Source organism: Leopardus geoffroyi, chromosome B4 (genome assembly GCF_018350155.1).
Source record: "Leopardus geoffroyi isolate Oge1 chromosome B4, O.geoffroyi_Oge1_pat1.0, whole genome shotgun sequence".
NCBI lineage: Eukaryota > Metazoa > Chordata > Mammalia > Carnivora > Felidae > Leopardus > Leopardus geoffroyi.
Genome location: NC_059341.1, coordinates 82,873,648 through 82,893,632, shown reverse-complemented (window position 1 = coordinate 82,893,632; position 19,985 = coordinate 82,873,648). Strand labels below are relative to the sequence as shown.

The window sequence follows — 19,985 nt, the reverse complement described above, 5'->3', positions numbered from 1 at the left end:
ACTTACTCTCCCCTTCCACAGGTAGGCAGCCACCCAGTCCTTTATTTGCCCTCTGAAATGCCACTCAGACTTCCCTCTTTTCCAGGGTTCCAGGCTCCCTTTTCTTTTTCTTTTTTTTTTTAAGTAGGCTTCACACCCACCACGGAGCCCAGTGTGGGATTTGAACTCACAACCCTGAGATCAAGATCTGAGCTGAGATCAAGAGTCGGATGCTTAGCCGACGGAGCCACACAGGCACCCTGTGGTTCCAGCCTTCATTAACTCTCCCTTGGATGGTGGCAGTGATGTCTCAAAGATCTTCTGGGCTACCTGCCATTCATTCCTCCTTATTTCAATGTAGGACCAGCCCCAAGATGTTCAACCTCTCGAAAACTCCCCACCGCCTTTAGAACATTCCCCCACTGCCTTTAGAACATTGGCGTGCCTGGGTGGCTCAGTCCGTAGAGGATGTGACTCTTGATCTTGGGGTTATGAGTCTGAGCCCCACATTGGGCATAAGGTTTACTTAAAAGAAAAAAAAAAATACCCAATATAGCCTTCTAGGCTGTCAATGGTCCTATCACCTAGACTCTCTGCTTTTTGCTGCATCTGTTTAGTGAAGTATTCCAAAGCAAATACAGCTATCACATCACTCTTAAATATTTTAGTATGCATCTTTAAAAAATAATTTTCTTATATAATCACACCATCATCATAGCTAACAAAATTATTTTTTTCATGTCTAATTCTCAGTCCATATTCAAACTCCCCCAGTTGTTCTCAAAATGTCTTTCACAGTTCATTTGTTCGGACAAAGATTTAATCAAAGACCAAGCGTTATACTTGGTTGTTATCTATCTAAAGTTTCTCAATCTTAACTTCAGACCACTGTCCTGTCCATTTTTCACCACATCCTTCCTGAACCCTTTGAGCTAGCCAACCCCAGCCTGCCCTGGGCTTTTAAAAATATTCCTTTTTTATACTTGGCTCTTTCCTGGTCCCTGGAACTGAGAGCTTGTTTCTTTATTCTCTAAGGTCATCTCAGAGAGTAGTACCACCCACCTTTGTGATAAGAAATCTGAAATCTCTTCTTTCTCTTTCTCCTCTGGGGCAGAGATACCACCTGCCCCTCCCTCTGAGCTTGTCCACCTACCACCAGGGGTTTCTGTCTCTGCTTATTACAGTGTGGACTTGGCTCTGTCTGTTGATCGAGGTCAGTGCCACTGTCTTCCTTCCCTTGTCCGCCCTCTCCATCTCCTGTGCATAGCACATGCCTGGCATCTAGTGGCAGCACAATAAACAGATGAATACTTTTTCCAGCATCTTCTCTCCTCTTCCGCTGCCTGCCTACCGTGGTAACTGGGGAGCAAGGTTCAGAATGGGCTTGGTGTGCCTTGCTGGAAGGTTGTGATTCTGTTAACTGGTTCTCAGCCCAGCCCAGATCTCTTTCCTTTGGCTGTTAACAGTTTCTTTCCTTCTTTGTGTACACATACTAAGACTCAGGAAGTGGTTCTTAAGTCAGGACCATAAGAACCTTGGGCGTGGGGCCCAGGCTTGGGGGAGCCTGGAGTAATGGCTGGTTCTGTCCTTGGCCGTTCACACAGCTCCTTCTGGGGTCCACTATGGCACACAATGGAGGGAGGCAGCTTGAGGCCGCCACCTCCCCTTCCAGCCCTCATCTGGCTTTGCCCCCTGGGATGTGAAGTGCTGCCTGCTGGTATGGGATGGGAGATCCATAAGATAGATGCCATGCCTGCTTTAGTGTCCTCCCCCAGGCCTCCACCTGATAAGAAGCTCATCAGGGAGTGGGGGTGGTGGGAGCACAGACCTTGTCAACCCACCCCCAGAGGGAGGAACCAGACTCTGGCGCGACATGATTGACTGGCTTCTTCCCGTGCTCAGCCCGAGCCCCAGAATATGGAGAAAGGGACTAACAGAAGGGGGACCAGAATACCCACTCTAGAATGTTGGGGGACTCCCAGGATGTGAGGCCAGGGACTTTCTGGAAGTGTTTATTCTGACCCCACCCGATCCCAGGGATCTAACAGCGCCCTCTGCCGACTCGGGGATGGGGATGGGGGCTTCAATAGAGATGGAGCCAGAGGAAGGTGGGCTCCGGGTGCAGGATGAAGCGGCCTCTTGAAGACCATTCCGTCACCTTGCCTCAGCTCGGTCGCTCGGTCCGGGCGCTCAGAGTGTAACTCCGGGCCGCTCACGCCTGCTTGGCTCGCACACGCTTCCTCCGCTTCCCTGAACCAGAGAGAATCTGGCGCCGCTCGGTCCCGCTCTCCCAGTCCGAGGTGGTATGGGGACGGGGACGCCAGAAGGGCCCCAGGCACCCCGAGGTCCTGCCCTCGGTGGCCTCCCCTCTCGGGGGTGGGCGCCGTCTTCTGGGTAGGGGCCACGTGGCCTTGGCCGGGCGGGGGGCTCGGCCCTCCCCTCGCCGGCCGGGTGACTCAGGCCGCAGCTGTTACCGCGTCACATGAGGGAGGCAGGCGGCCACTGGGCGGGGGAGGTGGCGGGGGAGGGGGCTGTGGCTGGAGGCCGGGGCGGGGCCGCGCGGCGGGCGGGGCCGCAGCCGGGGGCGCCGCTAGAGAGCCCCTGAGCCGCGGCGGGAGAGGAGCGCACAGCCTCGGGGAGCCCAGGTGAGGCCTCGGGGCCCACGGCCGGCCTCGGCTCCGGGTGGGTGGTCGCTGGCAGCGCCTTCCTCCGGGGCTCGGCCCGGGCCCCCGGAGATCCGCCGTGCTCCCGGGCGCGCCCGAGGCCCTACAAACTTTGCAACTTTGAAAAGTTCCAGAGGCCCGGGCGGGGTGCGGTGGCGAGCTGGTCGCGCTTCTGTTTTGGGGGTGGTCAGGGCGCAGGGGAAGGCGGCTGGGGGTCGCGCTTGGCCGAGGACCATTGTTTTAGGGACTGGCGGGGTGGGGAGGGGGTATTGGGCGCCGGGGGGCTGGCGGGCCGAGGGTGGGCGTCGGGCTCCGGCCTGTGTCGGCGCCCTGGGATCTTGCCCCGGGGCCCGGGAGGCTGCGGGGCAGGTCCGGGCTTCGCGGCGGTCGCCCCCACCCCTCTCCAGCCTGGAAGAAGAGGGGGCTGGGAGACGTGGATCCGACCGCGGGTTTCCGGGTGGGAGGGGCCGGGAAAGGGGGCCGAGCAGGGAAGGCCTCGAGGGCCGGCGGGGAGCTTTGCAACCGAGGTCCCCCACCTCGGCCGGTTCTGATCCCCCTGCTCTCCCCTCTGCCCCAGGCCCGGCAGCCATGGCGGTAGAAGGAGGAATGAAATGTGTCAAGTTCTTGCTCTACGTTCTTCTGCTGGCCTTCTGCGTGAGTGGGATGGGGGGATGATCGGGGCGCGCTGGCAGGGTGTGGGGAGACCGGGATCCGGAGTGGTGAGGGCTGGGGGGCCACGAATGAAGGCAGCTGGAGACCAGATGTGGAAGGAGAGCCCGGGAAACGGGCCGAAGACAGCAGGGCCACCCCACCCCCTCCAGCTTTCAGGGACCTCTGAGGCTAGTTTGGGCCAAGAATGGACTGCGTGGGTGCGCAGCACCCTCCCCCTCGCCCCTTCTGGCCCTTCCTGTCTGGTGACCCAACCAACCACTTGTGATACCGGGCAATGGGGCAACCAGCCAACGGCCGGCCTGATGCTATCGCCTTGGGGCTTCCCCCTCCTCCCCACCCTTCTCCCCTACCCCCTCATTCCTTTCCATTCCCTCATCCCTCTCACCGCTTCGGGGTGGGGAAGGGCTCAGCCGGCCACAATTTACTCCTGCCCTGGGGTCCTGGCTTGAGAGACTGCTCTATGTCCAGGGAGGAGCTCACCACTCTTACCTCTTTTCCTTCTCCCTTCTCCTCCTTGGCCTTGTGGGCCTGAGGAACCTGAGTCACAGCTGAGGAGGAGGGGGTGGCCATTGGAAGATAGTGAGATGGCAATTCTGGGAGCCCTAGAGGCCCACAGGAAGCACCACTCTAGGTTAGAAATGTGTGCCCTGGGGTCAAGGCTTTCTGGGAACTCCTCTTTCGGCCTTTGATCAAACTGTGGGGCAAATATGGATCATCCCACACCATATTCTCCCAGGTGTGAGAATCTGTCTCTCTGGGATGGGGCTAAGTCTGTGTCCTGGGTGCAGCTGCTGCCCTCTGTCACGGAGGTCTGCTAGGTCGTGGGTCTGGCCTAACCCTGACCTGCCCTCCTCGCAGGCCTGTGCAGTGGGATTGATCGCCGTGGGTGTAGGGGCCCAGCTGGTCCTGAGGCAGACCATTGTCCAGGGGGCCACGCCTGGCTCCCTGTTGCCCGTGCTCATCATCGCAGTGGGTGCCTTCCTCTTCCTGGTGGCCTTCGTGGGCTGCTGTGGGGCCTGCAAGGAGAACTACTGTCTTATGGTCACGGTGAGCACGGTGTGGGGCCAGCATGGGTGTCTGGGACTGCTGGGAGGGCACTTCTACTGTGGCGGCTTAGGAGGTGGGTGAGGGAAACCTTTATGAAGAAGGTAGAGTCTGGCTGGGCCACAGCAGGCCACTCTCACCAAGACTCCAAACCTGACCCTTGCCCATTGTGCTTGCAGTTTGCCATCTTCCTGTCTCTTATCATGCTGGTGGAGGTGGCTGTAGCCATTGCTGGCTATGTGTTTAGAGACAAGGTAAGCAGGGAAAAGGGGAGGGCCCTGCCTCAGAGGTCTGGCTGCTCTGGGACCCGTTTGCCTTAGTTTGACCTCAACAATGCTCCTTCCAATTCCCAGGTGATGTCAGAATTTAATAAGGACTTCCGGCAGCAGATGCAGAATTATCCAAAAAACAACCACACGGTTTCGATTGTGGACAGGATGCAGGAAGATGTGAGTGAGGTTTCTGGGAGCAGGGGTAGTGGGGGAAGAAGATTCTCATCTTCATATTGAAGGTGGATGTTCACGCAATAACCTTCTGCCTGGTATTTCTCCTCTCGTGCAGTTTGAATGCTGCGGGGCAGCTAACTACACAGACTGGGAGAGCATCCCTCTCATGCCCAAGGGCCAAGTCCCGGACTCCTGCTGCGTCAATGTCACACAGGGCTGTGGGATTTCTTTCAAGGTGAAGGAGATCCACGAAGAGGTAAGGGAGAAGTTGAGAGAACAGGGGACTTGGGAAACCTGGGAAATGTTTCAAGAGTTGAGAGGGACCAGGGATGGAGGTGGAGAGGGTTGGGGTTTTGGGATGGGGAGGGTCGGTATCTGGGAATGCCCAGATTCCCAGAGGCAGGGTGAAAGATACAGAGCATGCAGGAGAGATCAAAGGACCCAGGAGGTGGGTGGGAAATTTCTGATTGTGTTCTTGCCTTGTGTGGCTACTACCCTTCAGGGCTGTGTGGAGAAGATTGGGGGCTGGCTGAGGAGCAATGTGCTGGTGGTGGCTGCAGCAGCCTTGGGCATTGCCTTTGTGGAGGTGAGAGGCATCTTTTGGACTCATTCTGGGGCATCTGAGCAGTAGGGGCAGTGGGAAGAGGTGCTGAGGAGGTACTGGCCTGGAGATGAGGGCCCTGGTTGTGTTTGGGGTCTCTTGGGTGGGTCTGGGATACTTTGCCTTTCTGACTCTTCTCCACCCCTCTATCTTTGCTTTTAGGTACTGGGAATTATCTTTGCCTGCTGCCTCGTGAAGAGCATCCGACGTGGCTATGAGGTGATGTAGGGGTCTGGTCGCTTCAGCCCCCTCATCTAAGGGAGTGGGGTAGCACACTTCAGGTTTTTCAATTAAACTGATTATTTTTTCAGACTGAAAAAAAGTCTCAGTTTGTCTTGAAGAATGATACTTTATTCTTTCCCTCTCTTCCACCGTGTTCCTGTCCTGTGGGACCTTGTATTTGCACCTTGGGCAAGAAAGGCTAATTTTAGGGGGCGGGGGGAGGGATGTTTTGGAAAGGCGGGTTTTGCTGAAGGCGTTAGTGGAGCTAGCAGTGGAAGGGGGATCTGGAGGCTGTGGCCCATTGTCCTCCCTGTCTCCTAGCCAAGTGCTGCAATGTTCATGAAGCCATCTCCTTCAAAAGTCAGGGGGTTCCCCACAAAGGTTCTGTCTGGGAGAGGCCAGCCCAGATTTACCATGGACATCTTTTCCCTGGCCTTCTGCCCACCTCTGAGGGCCCAGCAACTCCCTCCCCAACAAAGGGGACCTGGCTCCTTTCAGGCTGGTGACAAGTTGCTATGACACCTTTGTGGCCAGTATCCATCTTTCTGGACTTAGATAATAGAAGACAACTGAAGTGGGTATTGCCTTTTTTCCCCAATGTGGAAACCACCCAGCCTGGCCCTGACCCCTCCTCACCACCTTCTGTCCCTCCCAAGAAAAGCAGGTAAAGGCCATTTGCACTCCCAACACTGAGCTGCAACTTGACTCCTTGTAGAAAATACATGTCCAATAGTGCCATCTGGTGGCCATTCTTCCATGTGCTTCAAAGAGCACCTAGTCACAAGCCAGTTCCCTTAGCCTCTGTCCCCCTTCCCACTAGTTGCTAGTTGTTTTGCAGGCATTAAACAGGCCAGAGACCCTGGGCATTAAATCAGCCTAGGGGCTAGCACTTAAATGGGGTCAGTCCCCCACTGGGCAACTCCATTTCTGCCCACTTCCAGTGCTTTTTTTTTAACAATACACATTTATTCAGTACTTATTTTGTACCAGTACCAGGCAGTACCCGGGTGGGGACTGAAGCAATCTTTTGCTGGAAGGCTGGATTCAGCAGACTGCCTGGGCAGGCTTGGGAATGACCCAGGTGAGCACAGCATCCACCAGGCTGGCTGGCAAGTAGGAGGCCGGCAGCCAGAGCAGCTTGGCATCCCAGCCTGGGCTGTAACGGGTTCTGGGGTGACGAGCAGTCAGGGCATGCTCCAGGCACCTGCTCACCTTGGTCAGGTCTGGGTCACAGATCAGGCTCATGATGCGCCGCTGCATTTTAAAGTCTGCAGTCCAGGAGGTGGTTGTAATCAGTGTCCCTGTCCCACCCCAGCCTATCTCAGGCCCTGTCTTCTGGGTCCTGGAACTGGTCCCCAGCAGAGGTGAGATGGATCCTTAGTCCCCTCCCCAGTTTGGCGAGTGGGCAGGTTCCACATGGCCTGGATGTTCTTTGGCATCTCATTCTCCCTCACCTCCTCTCTGCCCACCTCCTCCCAGCAGGCTGGTGTAGGATGGGCCCTTCTGGCACTTTCATTTCCCTTCGTACGACCCTGTGTGGGCCCAGATACTCACACTTTGTGAGGAAGGCCTCTCCGTAGTGGGCCTGTGTGTCAGGAGGTAGCCGTGCCCAGCACTCCTGCAGCGTGTTCTCCAAACTCTCCAGGTTTGTCACAGGGGTTTGGAAGAAGCCAGGCTCCACAATGGAGACTCGGACACCAAAAGGAGCCACATCCCGCCTGGATGGGAGTAGACCGGAGGTTTTTGGGTTCTTGCTCTATAGGAAAGGGATCTTCTGAGACATGGGTATGGGGGCTAAAATGGGGAAGTTATCACAGGCCAGGGACAGGGGTCCTGATGGTAAAGGAGATCCCTGCTGTCCTGGGATGGGGACAAGTGGGACAGGTATTTTTGAGGTTTCCTTTATATTCTATGATCTAGAGTGGGGGGGGGGGGGGTCAGTAAACTTCTTAAAGGGCCAGGCAGTAAATACTTTTGGCATCGCAGACATAAAAATTAATGATATCATGTAGGTACTTTTTTTATTTTTACATTTTTTTAAATGTCTGTATTTGAGGGGGGAGGGAGGGAGGGAGGGGCAGAGAGAGATGGAGACAGAATCTGAAGCAGGCTCCTGATTCTGAGCTGTCAGCACAGAGTCTGACGTGGGGTGCAAACCCACAAGCTGTGAGATCATGACCTGAGCTGAAGTTGGATCCTTAACTGAGCCATCCAGGTGCCCTGGTACTTTAAAAGGTGTTTATTTTTGAGGGAGAGAGATAGAGTGTGAGTGGGGGAGGGGCAGAGAAGAGGGAAAGAGAGGATATGAAGCAGGCTCTACTTCGATAGCACAGAGCCTGACACAGGGCTCAAACTCACGAACCTGGAGATCATGACCTGAGCTGAAGTCGGAAGCTTAACTGACAGCCACCCAGGTGCCCTCAGATAGGTACTTCTATAATCACTTACGGTGTAACCATTTAAAAATGTATAATACCATTATTAGCTTGTAGGCTACTGACCAGATTTGGCTTAAGAACCAGTTTACCAACTCCTGAGCTAGAAGAACCCCTTTCCCTAGGTCCCAGAACACAGCATGGAATCTTGAGTGCTGGACATGAAGGGAGTAGATTGGTGTTTGCTGCGGAGACTGCAGGGATACATCCAACTCCCTTGACATGGATGCAGAAATCCAAGTATAAAGTCTGTGTTTCATGATGCTGAGTGGAAAATGAAAAGACCCAAGGATAGGGAACGCCTGCATGGCTCAGTCGCTTATGTGGTAGATTCTTCATTTCGGCTCAGGTCATGATCTCAGTCGGGAGATCGAGCCCTGCCTGCATCGAAAGCTCTGTGCTGGGCATGGAGTCTGCTTACGATTCTCCCTCTCTCTTTGCCCCTTTTCCACTTGTGCACGCACATGCGCGCTCTCTCTCAAAAAAACCAAAAACCAAAAAACAACCCCCCCCCCCCAAAGGTATATAATTTAAATTCATTGCTGAGTGAAGGTGATGAAGACAGGCTTCCTACAGAAGATAGGCTGGCTGGGGGGGTACTTGTACTGATCAGAATTCAGGCTCTGGTCTCATGTGGTACTTGTCAAGTCTCCTTTGTGCTCTCAAGGGACTTTGGACATTATTGCTTAAAGATGAGGGATGGGAGAATGTAATGACCAGGCAAGCAGACTTGGGGGCAAGTCCCCGCATTTCTACTAACTAGTTGTGTGGTCTTGGGTAATAACTTGGGTAAGTTATATTACCCTGAGGATATCAATACCTAATCCCTTATAAGGTTGCTGGAAGAAATGAGAAAATGTTCCACAAAGGTACTAGCTCATCACAAGTAACAGTTATTAATAATAATACTAATAATAACAGCAGGCTTCTTGGGGCATTTTCTACATGCCAGTCTCTGTTGGGGCCTTACATGTACCTCATTCCACTCACAACACCCATGAGGCAGGTCTTCTCATTTTGATTTAACAGGTAGGGAATAAACTGGGGGAAAAGAGAAGTAACCTATCAAGGTCACAAAGCACCCATGAGAGACGGCTGGCGTCTGAAGCCACAAAGCTAAGCCCTCAGCTGTCTCCTCTTCAGTATCGCACTCTGCAGTGTTTTAGTCATCTCTGCCGGGCAGCCCAGGGCTCTGCACCCCTTACCTCAGGCTGTCAGAGAAGGCCTCCAGGCCAAACTTGGAGACACAGTAGCCCCCACCATTGGCTGCCAGGCGACCCAGAACACTGGTGATGTTGACCACCCGGCCCCTGGCCTTTTGGAGCAGGGGGAGCAGGGCAAGGGTGACCCCAATGGGACCCAGCGTATTCACACTCAGCACCCGATGGAAATCATCTCGTGTGAGCCACGGCGTGGGCCCAATGATACCAGCCACACCAGCATTATTCACCAGACCAAAAAGCCCTGTGGAGAGATGAAACAGATCCCGTCGGGTAGGTAAGGCGTTCCAACACTCTCTCCTGATCACTCCTCCTTTCCCACGCAGTTTTTCTTGCTTCCCGCCGCCCCTGTGACTGAGCACCCTGCACCACGAGCCCTGTGGCCCCACTGCTACTCACCTGCTTCACCAACATGTGTTTCCACCCACTTGGCCGCCCGCTGGACACTCTGGGGCTCAGTGACATCAAGCAGGGTGGTGTGGAGGCGAGAGGAGGCCACGCGCTGTAGGTCCTCTGCCCCTGAGGGGGTCAGGCAGCTGGCCAGGACTCGGAAGCCTCTCTGGTCCAGTCTCAGTGCCAGAAGCCGCCCGAAGCCTGAGTCACAGCCGGTGATGAAGATGAAAGCATCGCTGGCGGGCAGGCTCTGTCGGTCCCTGAACAACCACAGCGCTGCCCAGACCAAGACTCCCAGCAGCAGAGGCAGCCACATGGCCAGAGCCCAAGTGACCTGCAGGTGGCAGCCGAGACTGGGCAGGAAAACTTGTCTAGTTTACTCTGGCTCTTAAACCCTTGCCCCTAATATCCTCCCCTCCCTCACTGGAAGTCTGATCTGAGCATATTGAGAAATTATCTGATGGGCGGGTAATTAGCAAACTATGGCTCATCTAAGCAAAGCAAAGATTGAGGCAGACCCTATATTTGTTGCTAACTTAACTAAAATCAGATTAGCGGGGTCCTGTGTGCAGGCCTGCTGCACGGGAGCAGAGGGATCTGGTTCGCAGTCACCTCTCCCGCTAAGCCAGGGACATCTAAATTCTCTAAATGTAAACTGGGCCTTATTTTTTGAAACACATGGGGCAAAGAGCCCCACATTTTAGTCCTGGTGGCCCTAAACTTACTGTGGGATGCTGAGTATCTCACCTGTTTTCTATTTTACCAGTGGGGCCAACACCCACCGTGGTCCACCTGGGAATTGTGGAGGGTCAGAGGGGATAATGTGTGAGGAAACACATGAAAAGCTTTGACTTATCAATACATGCAACACCTGGATACTCCTCTCGTAGCACCCAGCTCCCAGTGCCCTGCTTACCTCCTCTGGGGAAAGCTAGCAGGTAGGTGCCCCAAATCCTTCTTTTCCTTTGTTCGAGAGGCTTTGCTCCCAGTCTTCCCAGGTTTCCACACTAGCTACAGCTAATGCCAATGTCTGCAGTGGGCGGACTGGGTGTCAGGGTATTAAGTGGATGTGGGTGAGGGGAGGGGCTGGGAGGAGGAGCCAGGGAAGCTGGAGCCTGGCAATTGAAGCCAAGGCTTGGCACAGGCCAGGTGTGCCCCGGCCCCCTTCTTGGCTGGCTTTACCAGCTGGGGGTACCTGACCACCTGTGTCATGGGCTCCCAGGAAGAGGGCTATGTCAAGGATGGCAGCTACCCCTCTCTGTTGGTGACCTTGGACCTGGCACTCCTCCTCCTTCCAAGCCCTGAAGTGCCCCCATGACCAAGAATTAATCTCCAACCTGGTCCGGACTCATGACACCGCTTAGCACCAGGCTGGGAGAGGCCACGAGCACGTGGAGAGGCAGAGAGCCAGAGCCAGCACCAGGCCTGCTCCCTGTCCTATTTCTCCTCTGCAAGAAACTGAAGTCCTGTGTTAGGAAGCTTGGGGCAGGGCGCCCAGACCTTCTCTGGGGAGGTGCGGGAAACTTCTACCCTCTAGGTACCCAACATACACCTGCACCAGGCCCAAAGAGGAAAAGAGGGGTGAGACAGTAAGAGGAAGCTAGTTCCACCCTCTAGCCAAAGGGTACCTGTAGCTTAGGGAGACAGTCTTTGAACCTTCCACTCTTACCCACCATGCTGGCCTAGTAGCTCTTTGAAACATACCACAGAGAAATGGAGGCTTGTGTTTTATTCTTGTCTCCTGCACCCCCCTGGGGGAGATAGGAGGGGCGGGGCAGAGGAAAGGGAAGAGGGGCTAGGAGGGGGCAGACTGCAGCTGCCCTTTGTACACGTATTCCAGTGCGGTGGCAATAGTTCGCATGTCCAGCTCGATGCTCCGAGCCCAGTTCTCCACATCCCCGATTTCCTGGGAAGGGGAGGAGGTGGGAGGTGGGGAATCAGGGTGGGTAGAATGTAGCTCTAAGGAGACAGACAGGGGCACTTTCCGTCTATCCCCTAGAAAGGGCTTTGCTTGGACCCACCAGCTATTTTCATCTCTCTAGCTTTTCTGACACTGGGGCCGTACATGGCATTTCTGGGACCAGCCCCACTTCTTTTTTTTTTTTTTTTTTTTTAAATTTTTTTTTTTCAACGTTTATTTATTTTTGGGACAGAGAGAGACAGAGCATGAACGGGGGAGGGGCAGAGAGAGAGGGAGACACAGAATCGGAAACAGGCTCCAGGCTCTGAGCCATCAGCCCAGAGCCCGACGCGGGGCTCGAACTCACGGACCGCGAGATCGTGACCTGGCTGAAGTCGGACGCTTAACCGACTGCGCCACCCAGGCGCCCCGCCCCACTTCTTTTTTAACCTGAGGCCTAAGGTGACCCGACTGGAGGCATTTAACGGGGGTCCAGGATGGGGCCAGTGATGTAGGGAGTGTGGCCCACCTTGAGTGCCTGATTGAAGTTCTCCACCATCCCGATCCACTGGCCTGTTTGCTTGGCAAACTGGGCAGCCTGGACCTGTAGGGTCTTCACCTCATGATCCAGCTTTCTCTGGTTCATGTAGGCCTGGGCCACACTAGAGGTTGGAAGAGAGACGAGATCAACTCACCCGGCTGGTGGGGAGTGGTCTCTAGGACTAATATTCCACTGCAAGAGCCGGAGGTCAGCCAGGAGTCAGGCTGGGGAAAACCTCATGATTTTGGCCATTCTTGGATGTGATGCAAATGACTACTGTACATGCAAATGGACCAGCTTCTTCCTCCCACTCCCAGGATTCCCAGGAAAGCCTAGCTGGGAGCTGACTAGAAACTTACCATCTCCTACCCCCCCCAAAGGAATTCCTGAAGCTGGGTGGGAGAAGGGAGGATTCCCTGAGGAAGAAGCTGAGAGGGTAAAGGGGGTGCAGAGAAGCTGGGAAAATCCAGCAGCAGGGACACATCTGGCAGTGATTGGAAGCCCAAGGGTCTGTGCAAGAAGTTGGGAAGGGAAATTGGGCCCCTCCCTGACTCTGGGATGGGATGGGAGAGCGGCTCCCCTCCCCAGGAACTCAGGGTCAAGAGAAGATATCCCAGGGGCTGCCTCTTGGCTCTCAAGTCTCTCTCCCAACCCTTCTCTTTTCGCCCACACAGATGAACGAACACACACACATAATCTCTCTCTCTCCCTTCCTTCTTTCTGCTCTAGGCCGTAGTTTTTCTTTTCTCCTCAACCAAGGTTGGCTGTACTTACCATTAATACCATTAGGTTGGTACCTCCAACTCTCTGCCCTGTTCCCCCTTCCCCCAATCTCACAATAACTGTTCTCTCTTACTGGCTAGGGAGTCTTTTCACTCACCATCCCAAAGCTCTAGGTCAGCTGGGAGACTCCGCATCCGGTATCCACCCCCCACTGGAATCTGTGGGGGCTGGAGGGGGCAACGGGTTGGGGTGGGTGGAAAGAGTGGGAAGGACACCTGACAGGGGCTGAGATAGACTGAGCCTTTGTTTTCCTTTCCAGGGAATGAGAGGACCCGTGGGCAGAACACAAAACCCTTTCTAATCTGGCTTTGGCTTAGCTGTCCTCTAAGCTGAAAGAGGGGTGGCCCCTAGCAAAGGAAGAGCATAGGGAGAAGCCTGGGCCAGTCTCACAGCAGAGCCCGAGAGGCGCCAATGTGGGAGGAAGGAAAGGGGGCAGACCCTGTCCTTTTTCTTTGGGAGACAGCTTGGCCATAGTAGGGGGTAGTGTAGGAGCTGAAACAGTAATAGCGGGCTCCCAATGCTTCAAGAGATTCCCCTGGGAGTTCCTAAAATGCCAGTTTTTCCTATTGACCTCCTACTTTCACACTGAGTGAAGGGAGAGGTCTGGAGGGGAGAGATCAGAGGCCCCAACCACTGCCTTCTTGTCCCTTAATCTTCCCCAGAGATGAGTAATGAAGATGACAGTCCCTGCATGGCTCACTTGGGTGACTCAGTCTCTGGATTCACAGCCAAGCTATTCTACTTGCCCTGCCATGGGAGACATCGTACTGCCCCTTTTCTTCCGACAGATAGCCTATCACATCATCGTCGCAGCACTCTTCTGGGTCACTCAGGGTCAAGAGACAATATTCTTTGCTCCTTCCCAAGTTGTTGGTTGTTACTGGCATTCTCATATAGGGCTGGCACAGGGGGTGGTCTCTGGAGACCGGGAAGGAAGGGAAGAGACAGCCTGGCTCTGCTACAGCTCCTGGCAGAGGTTCTGCCCTCACCCTCACTGGCTGTGCCACCTCTTTCCTGCCAGCTGCTCCCCAGGCCTGCCAGAGGGTGGGAGGTAGAGAAGGAGAGGGTGGCAAGTTGTGGTAAAGGAGGGTGCTCTCCCTCCTGCTGAAGCGACAGCTGGACTTGGACGAGTGAAGGGAAGTGGGCAGATGGCATCAAGTTGTGAGCACCAGGGAAGTTATTAGGGGGAGGGGGAAATCTGGCTGCCTCTTCAACCACTGCTGCTGCTCCTCCTTGTGCAACGTTAGGGGTCAGAGCTGACTCAAGCCTTTCTCTATAAAGTTAAGCTGGGTGACAGGAATGGAGGGAATGAAATGGAACATCTCATCCCCTCAACAGCAATCTGAGGGCTAGACGTTGCCAGTGCCTAAATTTGGGGGGCGGGGGGTGCTGGTGGTTGATGGGAAGAGGTTCATACCCCACATTGAGGTGATCCACCAAAGCTTCTGTCAGGCAGGTCGCTGCAGTGATAGCCTCTCGCCTCCTCTTCTCTGGGGGTGGGGGGAAAAGGGATTGGAGTGGAGACTTGGTTTTCTGAAGCGTGGTGCTGAAGGTTCACCACCCATTAATTACTATTCCGCTAGTTGCGGGAACATCTCAGCTAATCTCACAGTGCCAGAGCTGAAAAGGACCTTGCAAAACATAAAGGAAGCCTTTTCATTTTATTTCATTATTTAAAAAATTTTTTATTAGAAAACTTTTTTTCTAGGCCTTTTCATTTTAGAGGTGAGTTAACTGGTGCCCTGGGAAGGGAAGCGACTCACCCGGGAACGCTAACGAGTCAGTGGCAGCGCCCAGAACTCCAGACCCTCGGGCACTATTTTCCCACAGTCTTGGCTTGAGGATCGGTAACTCCCGGATTCCCTGGTCAGATTCAGGAAACAAGGGCCCCACCCCTATTTCGGTGGTTTCAGGCCTCTAAGAGTCCCGGCTCAGTCGGGTCCTAACACCCCCCTGCCTTCAGGAGCGTCCCTTGCCACTTTCAGGACGCGAGGCTCCCTGGGCCAATCGGCACCGCGTTCCACGCGCAGGGGCGGGACCAGGATGCGGGAAGACCGAGCGTGGGGGGCGTGGCCCAGAGGAGGCCGCAGCGTTGCCGAGGGGCCAGAGCCCGTTGGCAAGGGAACCGAATTTCCAAAAAAGCGCCCCCACCCCCTCCCCGACGCCCATGCCCACTAGCCCGCGCCCTTCCCTGGATCTGGGCCGTTACTCGAGGTCCAGGCTCCGGCTGAGGCTAGGCCGCGGCGGGAGAGAAAACGGCGGACAGGGACGTTCTGCTCACCCTGCAGCTCTTTGCGTTCGTTCTGCTTGGCTTGGTGTTCTTTCAGCAGGCGAGACAGCATGATCGCGGCGCGCTGGGGGCTGGGCGCGCCCGGCCCTCTCCGATTGCGGGAGCTGGAACTGGTGCCTCGGCTCCCGAGGGGCCCGCGTCACGTGACCGCAGTGTCACGTGAGCCCTGGACCGCCCCCTTTTGAGACCTAGGGTAGAGGACATAGAAGCTCTTGGCTGGGAACGGAGGGACTTGTAGAGGGTTGGGGGTAAGCGAGCTTTTGTCTTTATTGGGGGCTCCCTTTTTGGTCAATGTTGGAAGAAATTTTCTCCAGTACCCATATTACAGAGCTCGTTTTGGACATCTTTGGATCTCAAGGCTCCCGGGAGGGTTGGTACTGCCAGGATATCCATCCTTGTTCCGTATTGGGGGAGCAGAGGCTCCCTGGACTCATTGAAATTCTTTTCCTTTCCTCGCCTTTCCCTTCTGGCAGCTCTGGCCGGTTCTCAGTTGATTCTCAGCACTCTCCCTCTGGGAGGGAAAGCATTCCTCTCGTTTCCAGCCCTTTCTCTTCTCAGTACTCTGCCAAGGTTCTTCAGCTCTGGGTGATCATTGTAGAGAAGAAGCATTTTCGGCATTTCAAGCGGCCTCCTAGGGAGCTTTGCTAATTTGGTTGACCATGTGTGGTGAAAGTATAATCCCATCTCTGTCCTTTTGTGGTCAGGGAATGCGAACCCTTTCAGTCTGACCAGAAGAAAAAGTGCTGCTGTCACAGTAAAAGGTAAATCATATAACACCTCTCTGAATTAAAGAGAAATGCTTCCGGGATTAACTCCAACAAGAAAAAACTGTAAACATTACCAACATATTCTTGCTATTGCCATAATCTCTCTTGGCGCACCATGCACTAACATGCTGGGTGATTCTGGGCAAGTTGCTTCTGCACTCTGGATTTTGATTTTCCCCCTAGTAAAATAAGGGGATTGGATTAAATCAGCAGCTCTCAACCCTGGCTAAACATTAGGTCCACCTGGGGAAGTTTGCAAAAATGCCTTGGCCCTAGGTAAATTAACTTAGATCTGTAAGGAGTCGACCCCAAGTACAAATATTTTTTACTTTTTTATTAAAAAGATTTTTTAGGGGCGCCTGGGTGGCTCAGTCGGTGAAGCATCCGACTTCAGCTCAGGTCATGGTCTCATGGTCTGTGAGTTCAAGCCCCGTGTCAGGCTCTGCGCTGACAGCTCAGAGCCTGGAGCCTGCTTCAGATTCTGTGTCTCCCGCTCTCTCTGCCCCAAAAATAGACATTAAAAAAACTTAAAAAAATTTTTTTTATGTTTATTTATTAAAAAAAATTTTTTTTAAGTTTATTTATTTTTGAGACAGAGAGAGACAGAGCATGAACGGGGGAGGGTCAGAGAGAGAGGGAGACACAGAATCGGAAGCAGGCTCCAGGCTCCGAGCCATCAGCCCAGAGCCCCACCCGGGGCTCGAACTCACGGACTGCGAGATCGTGACCTGAGCTGAAGTCAGACGCTCAACCGACTGAGCCAACCAGGCGCCGCAAATATTTATTTATTTTTCAGACAGAGGGAGACAGAGCATGGGCGGGGGAGGGGCAGAGAGAGCGGGAGACACAGAATCTGAAGCAGGCTCCAGGCTCTGAGCTGTCAGCGCAGAGCCTGACCAGGGGCTCGAATTTGTCAACCATTAGAACATGGCCTGAGCCGAAGTCAGACACTCAACAGACTGAGTCACCCAGGCGCCCCAGTACAAGTATTTTTTAAAAAGTTATTTAATTCTAGTATGCATCTGACATTGAGAATCGTTGGACTAAACCGTATCTAAGGCTGTTTCCAACTTTGGCAGTCTCATTTTGTGACCCAGTTACATACTAGAAAATTAGCCTTGCTATATCTACTTGCAGGGGAAGAGAAATAGGTGCTGATTTATTTATTTATTTAAAAAATTTTTTTAATGTTCATTTTTGAGAGAGACAGAGACAATGCAAGTGGGTTAGGGGCAGAAAGAGAGGGAGACACAGAATCCGAAGCAGGCTCCAGGCTCTGAGCTGTCAGCACAGAGCCTGACACGGGGCTCGAACTCACGAGCTATGAGTTCATGACTTGAGCTCAACCAACTGAGCCACCCAGGCACCCCGATAGGTGCTGATTTAGAATAAAACATTCTTCTTGGGTTTTCTGAGAAAGAGTTGAGGATCACTGATTGAGTCATTCAGCTATTTGGAGAGTAGCATATTAAGTCCTGGGAGGTGTGCAATCTTGAAAGTGTTAGTGAATGAAATAGTTAAGTGGTAGCATAAAGCAGGACATTAAATGCCCCCAACATAAAAACTCTGAATAAAAATGTTAGACTGTGGGGGCGCCTGGGTGACTCAGTCGGTTAGGTGTTCGACTTCGGCTCAGGTCATGATCTCATGGTTTGTGAGTTTGAGCCCTATGTCAGGCTCTGTGCTGACAGCTCAGAGCCTGGAGCCTGCCTCGGATTCTGTCTGTTCTCTCTCTGTCTCTCTCTGTCTCTCTCTGTCTCTCTGTCTCTGTCTCTGTCTCTCTCTCTCTTGGCCTCTCCCCCACTCACGCTCTGTCACTATCTCTCTCTCAAAGGTAAATAAACATTAAAAAATTTTTTTAAAATGTCAGAGTGTGTATGTCTGTGTCTATGCTTGTATGTGTCCTATCATTTACTTTTCCAACATTTCCTGAGTACTTCTCATGGGTCAAACGCCTTACGTGTATTACTTCATTTAATCCCTAGAACTATCGTGTGAAGTATTGTCCTCAATTTTCAGATGAAGAATCTGAGATACGGAGCAGATAAGTAATAGAGCTAAGTGGTAGAGCTAGGATACAAATCCGGGCTATCTGGCTCCAGAGGCCGAGTGTAACCCCTGTACTATGCTGCATAAACCATGGGAAAGACCCCAGGAGGGGAGATTCTGTCTCTCATCACTATGACCTTCTAGCTTGTGGGCACAGTTGAAGAGAATCCTGGCAAGGGGAGGAGTGTTTGGGAAGAGGTTCTGCTCTAGCAAGGGGCTGATCAATAGAAGTGGGAAGAGTGAGAGCATCACCGGGCAGCCTATTCCAATCCTACCCCCAACCCCCCACTTGGCTCCAGCTTCCAACTGCAATGAGCAAGCAAAATAGAAGCACATTGGAAGATGCTGGGTGCCTCACTGCCAGAGCTGTGGGGCCTGGGAGAGAAGAGCAGGGGTTGGAAGGGGTACCAGAAAATGGCTACTTGGGGATGTGAAACAGAGGGCAGGGGCTAATGAGGGGGGGTTGGTGTCGGGGGTTTCAGTGGTGAGTTTGTGAATGTTAAGATTAAGTTGACTCAGGGAGAGTGCCAGCCCATCCTGCATTACCCTCACCCCCCTTGGCACAACCGCCTGACATTTTCACAATCGGCATGGAGACTGCCAGGATTCTGCAGACATCAGCCCTGCCCTCCTCCCCACACTGGCTGTTCCTTTGCCCTAGAGCTGGGCAGAGGACACAGGTACCTGTATTTGGGGACCCCAGCTGATCTCTCTGGGTCATCGTCCAGATGGTCTTTTTCTAGGCTTTTGCTGCTCACTGTGTAACTTGAGTTTCTGCTGAGTTGAAGCTCAGCTCCCCAGTTGCCTTTGGTAGAGATGGGCACAAGATTCGTGCATCCCTGGAGAATGACTTGACATGTGAAATCTCTTTTTGCCCACCTCTCTGTACACTTTCCCACCTAGATTATTTTCTCTTAATGAATGAATGGATGCAACTCCACGCTCCTTTCCCCCACCCATTTCCTTGTTCTTTTGAAATCTCTTTCTGAGTTAGCTTTAATTAGCAAGCTTCAAACTGAAGATGGGGCCAAACATTAGGGCCGGAAGCTGCTGAATTGTTAAGGGTTGGGTGAGGACTGAAGGAGAACATGGAGTGAGTGGAGAAGGCTTCTCATGCTGGGAAGTCTGGCTGGGCTTCAAGAAGGGGGGTGCCGTTGGTGGTGTGGCCAAGTTCCAAATGTTGGCCCAAGGCCAGTGCTCCAAGAAAAGGGCCCTCAAGACAGCCTAAATAGCTCCCTGTGGGAAGTGACCTCCCAGCCCTTCTCCAGAAGATGCATGGGTTTCCCTAGGATCCCTAAAGCAGTCAAGTCATTTCCCCCGTGACTCCTTTCAATCAAACTTATATTCTTTCTCTCCCAGCTACTCCCATAGTTTGAGCTTTGTCTACAGCCAGCATTCAGAGGCAGGCAGAAGGAATCCAGTGCTAGAGATGTGGGTGGGGTGAGAAAGTCCTCATGTTGTGTGTGTTGGGGAGGAAGAGGCTGACCCTGGGATGTATGCTCCAAGCCTCTGCTGCCAGATGAGGTGGAGGGAAGTTAACCCTGCAGTGTGTTCTAGAAGTGTTTGCTTGTAGGCTAGAGGCAGTGGTTAGAAAATGTCTAGTCTGGGGAAGCTGAAAAACAGGGATCCTACATGGAGGTGGGGCTGGAGAAAGTCTCAGCTTCCACTCAGATAAAGGCTGAAAGCTTTGCTGGGCTTGGACATTTATCAATTTTTAAAATTATTTTGAAATAGTTATAGACGCAGAGGAAGTTGCAAAAATAGTACATGAAGTCCTGTGTACCCTTCACCCAGCTTTCCTCGGTGGTGACATCTCATATGACTGTAGCACAATATCAAAACCAAGAAGCTGACATAAGTATACCGTTAACTAGCTTACAGGCTTTATTCAGTTTTTATCAGTGCCCCACATGTATTCATGTGTGTGTAAGTGTGTGTGTAGTTCCGTGCAATTTTATCCCGTGTATCGATCTGAGTAAC

The 19,985-nt window shown here is 53.2% G+C and overlaps 3 protein-coding genes across 7 annotated transcripts; 1 reads left to right on the top strand and 2 right to left on the bottom strand.

Moving 5' to 3' along the window:
* The first annotated feature begins 2,517 nt into the window (after nt 1–2,517).
* Nucleotides 2,518–5,727, top strand: CD63 (CD63 molecule). Of its 3 annotated transcripts, none has more exons than XM_045462658.1 (8): nt 2,518–2,624; nt 3,220–3,296; nt 4,173–4,361; nt 4,538–4,612; nt 4,712–4,807; nt 4,920–5,060; nt 5,307–5,390; nt 5,568–5,727. In XM_045462658.1, exons 2-8 carry the CDS (start codon nt 3,231–3,233, stop codon nt 5,631–5,633), a joined length of 717 nt encoding a protein of 238 aa, XP_045318614.1. In that variant the 5' UTR covers nt 2,518–2,624; nt 3,220–3,230; the 3' UTR covers nt 5,634–5,727. The 3 variants fall into 3 exon arrangements, with proteins under 3 accessions (XP_045318614.1, XP_045318611.1, XP_045318612.1); XM_045462656.1 differs by lacking the exon at nt 2,518–2,624 and adding an exon at nt 2,769–2,789; XM_045462655.1 differs by having other exon boundaries at nt 2,577–2,624; nt 3,220–4,361.
* An 844-nt stretch (nt 5,728–6,571) lies between these two features.
* On the bottom strand, nt 6,572–11,278 carry RDH5 (retinol dehydrogenase 5). Of its 2 annotated transcripts, none has more exons than XM_045462653.1 (5): nt 10,592–11,278; nt 9,682–10,028; nt 9,268–9,526; nt 7,182–7,345; nt 6,572–6,895 (listed from the first exon to the last, which is right to left on the bottom strand). In XM_045462653.1, the coding sequence occupies exons 2-5, from the start codon at nt 9,989–9,991 to the stop codon at nt 6,672–6,674; spliced, it is 957 nt and encodes a 318-aa protein (XP_045318609.1). In that variant the 5' UTR covers nt 9,992–10,028; nt 10,592–11,278; the 3' UTR covers nt 6,572–6,671. The 2 variants fall into 2 exon arrangements, with proteins under 2 accessions (XP_045318609.1, XP_045318610.1); XM_045462654.1 differs by having other exon boundaries at nt 9,682–10,009.
* Nucleotides 11,279–11,389: 111 nt separating this feature from the next.
* On the bottom strand, nt 11,390–15,355 carry BLOC1S1 (biogenesis of lysosomal organelles complex 1 subunit 1). Of its 2 annotated transcripts, none has more exons than XM_045462659.1 (4): nt 15,181–15,349; nt 14,317–14,389; nt 12,105–12,237; nt 11,390–11,581 (listed from the first exon to the last, which is right to left on the bottom strand). In XM_045462659.1, the coding sequence occupies exons 1-4, from the start codon at nt 15,239–15,241 to the stop codon at nt 11,471–11,473; spliced, it is 378 nt and encodes a 125-aa protein (XP_045318615.1). In that variant the 5' UTR covers nt 15,242–15,349; the 3' UTR covers nt 11,390–11,470. The 2 variants fall into 2 exon arrangements, with proteins under 2 accessions (XP_045318615.1, XP_045318616.1); XM_045462660.1 differs by lacking the exon at nt 11,390–11,581 and adding an exon at nt 11,588–11,765 and having other exon boundaries at nt 12,014–12,237; nt 15,181–15,355.
* Between the last annotated feature and the right edge of the window lie 4,630 nt (nt 15,356–19,985).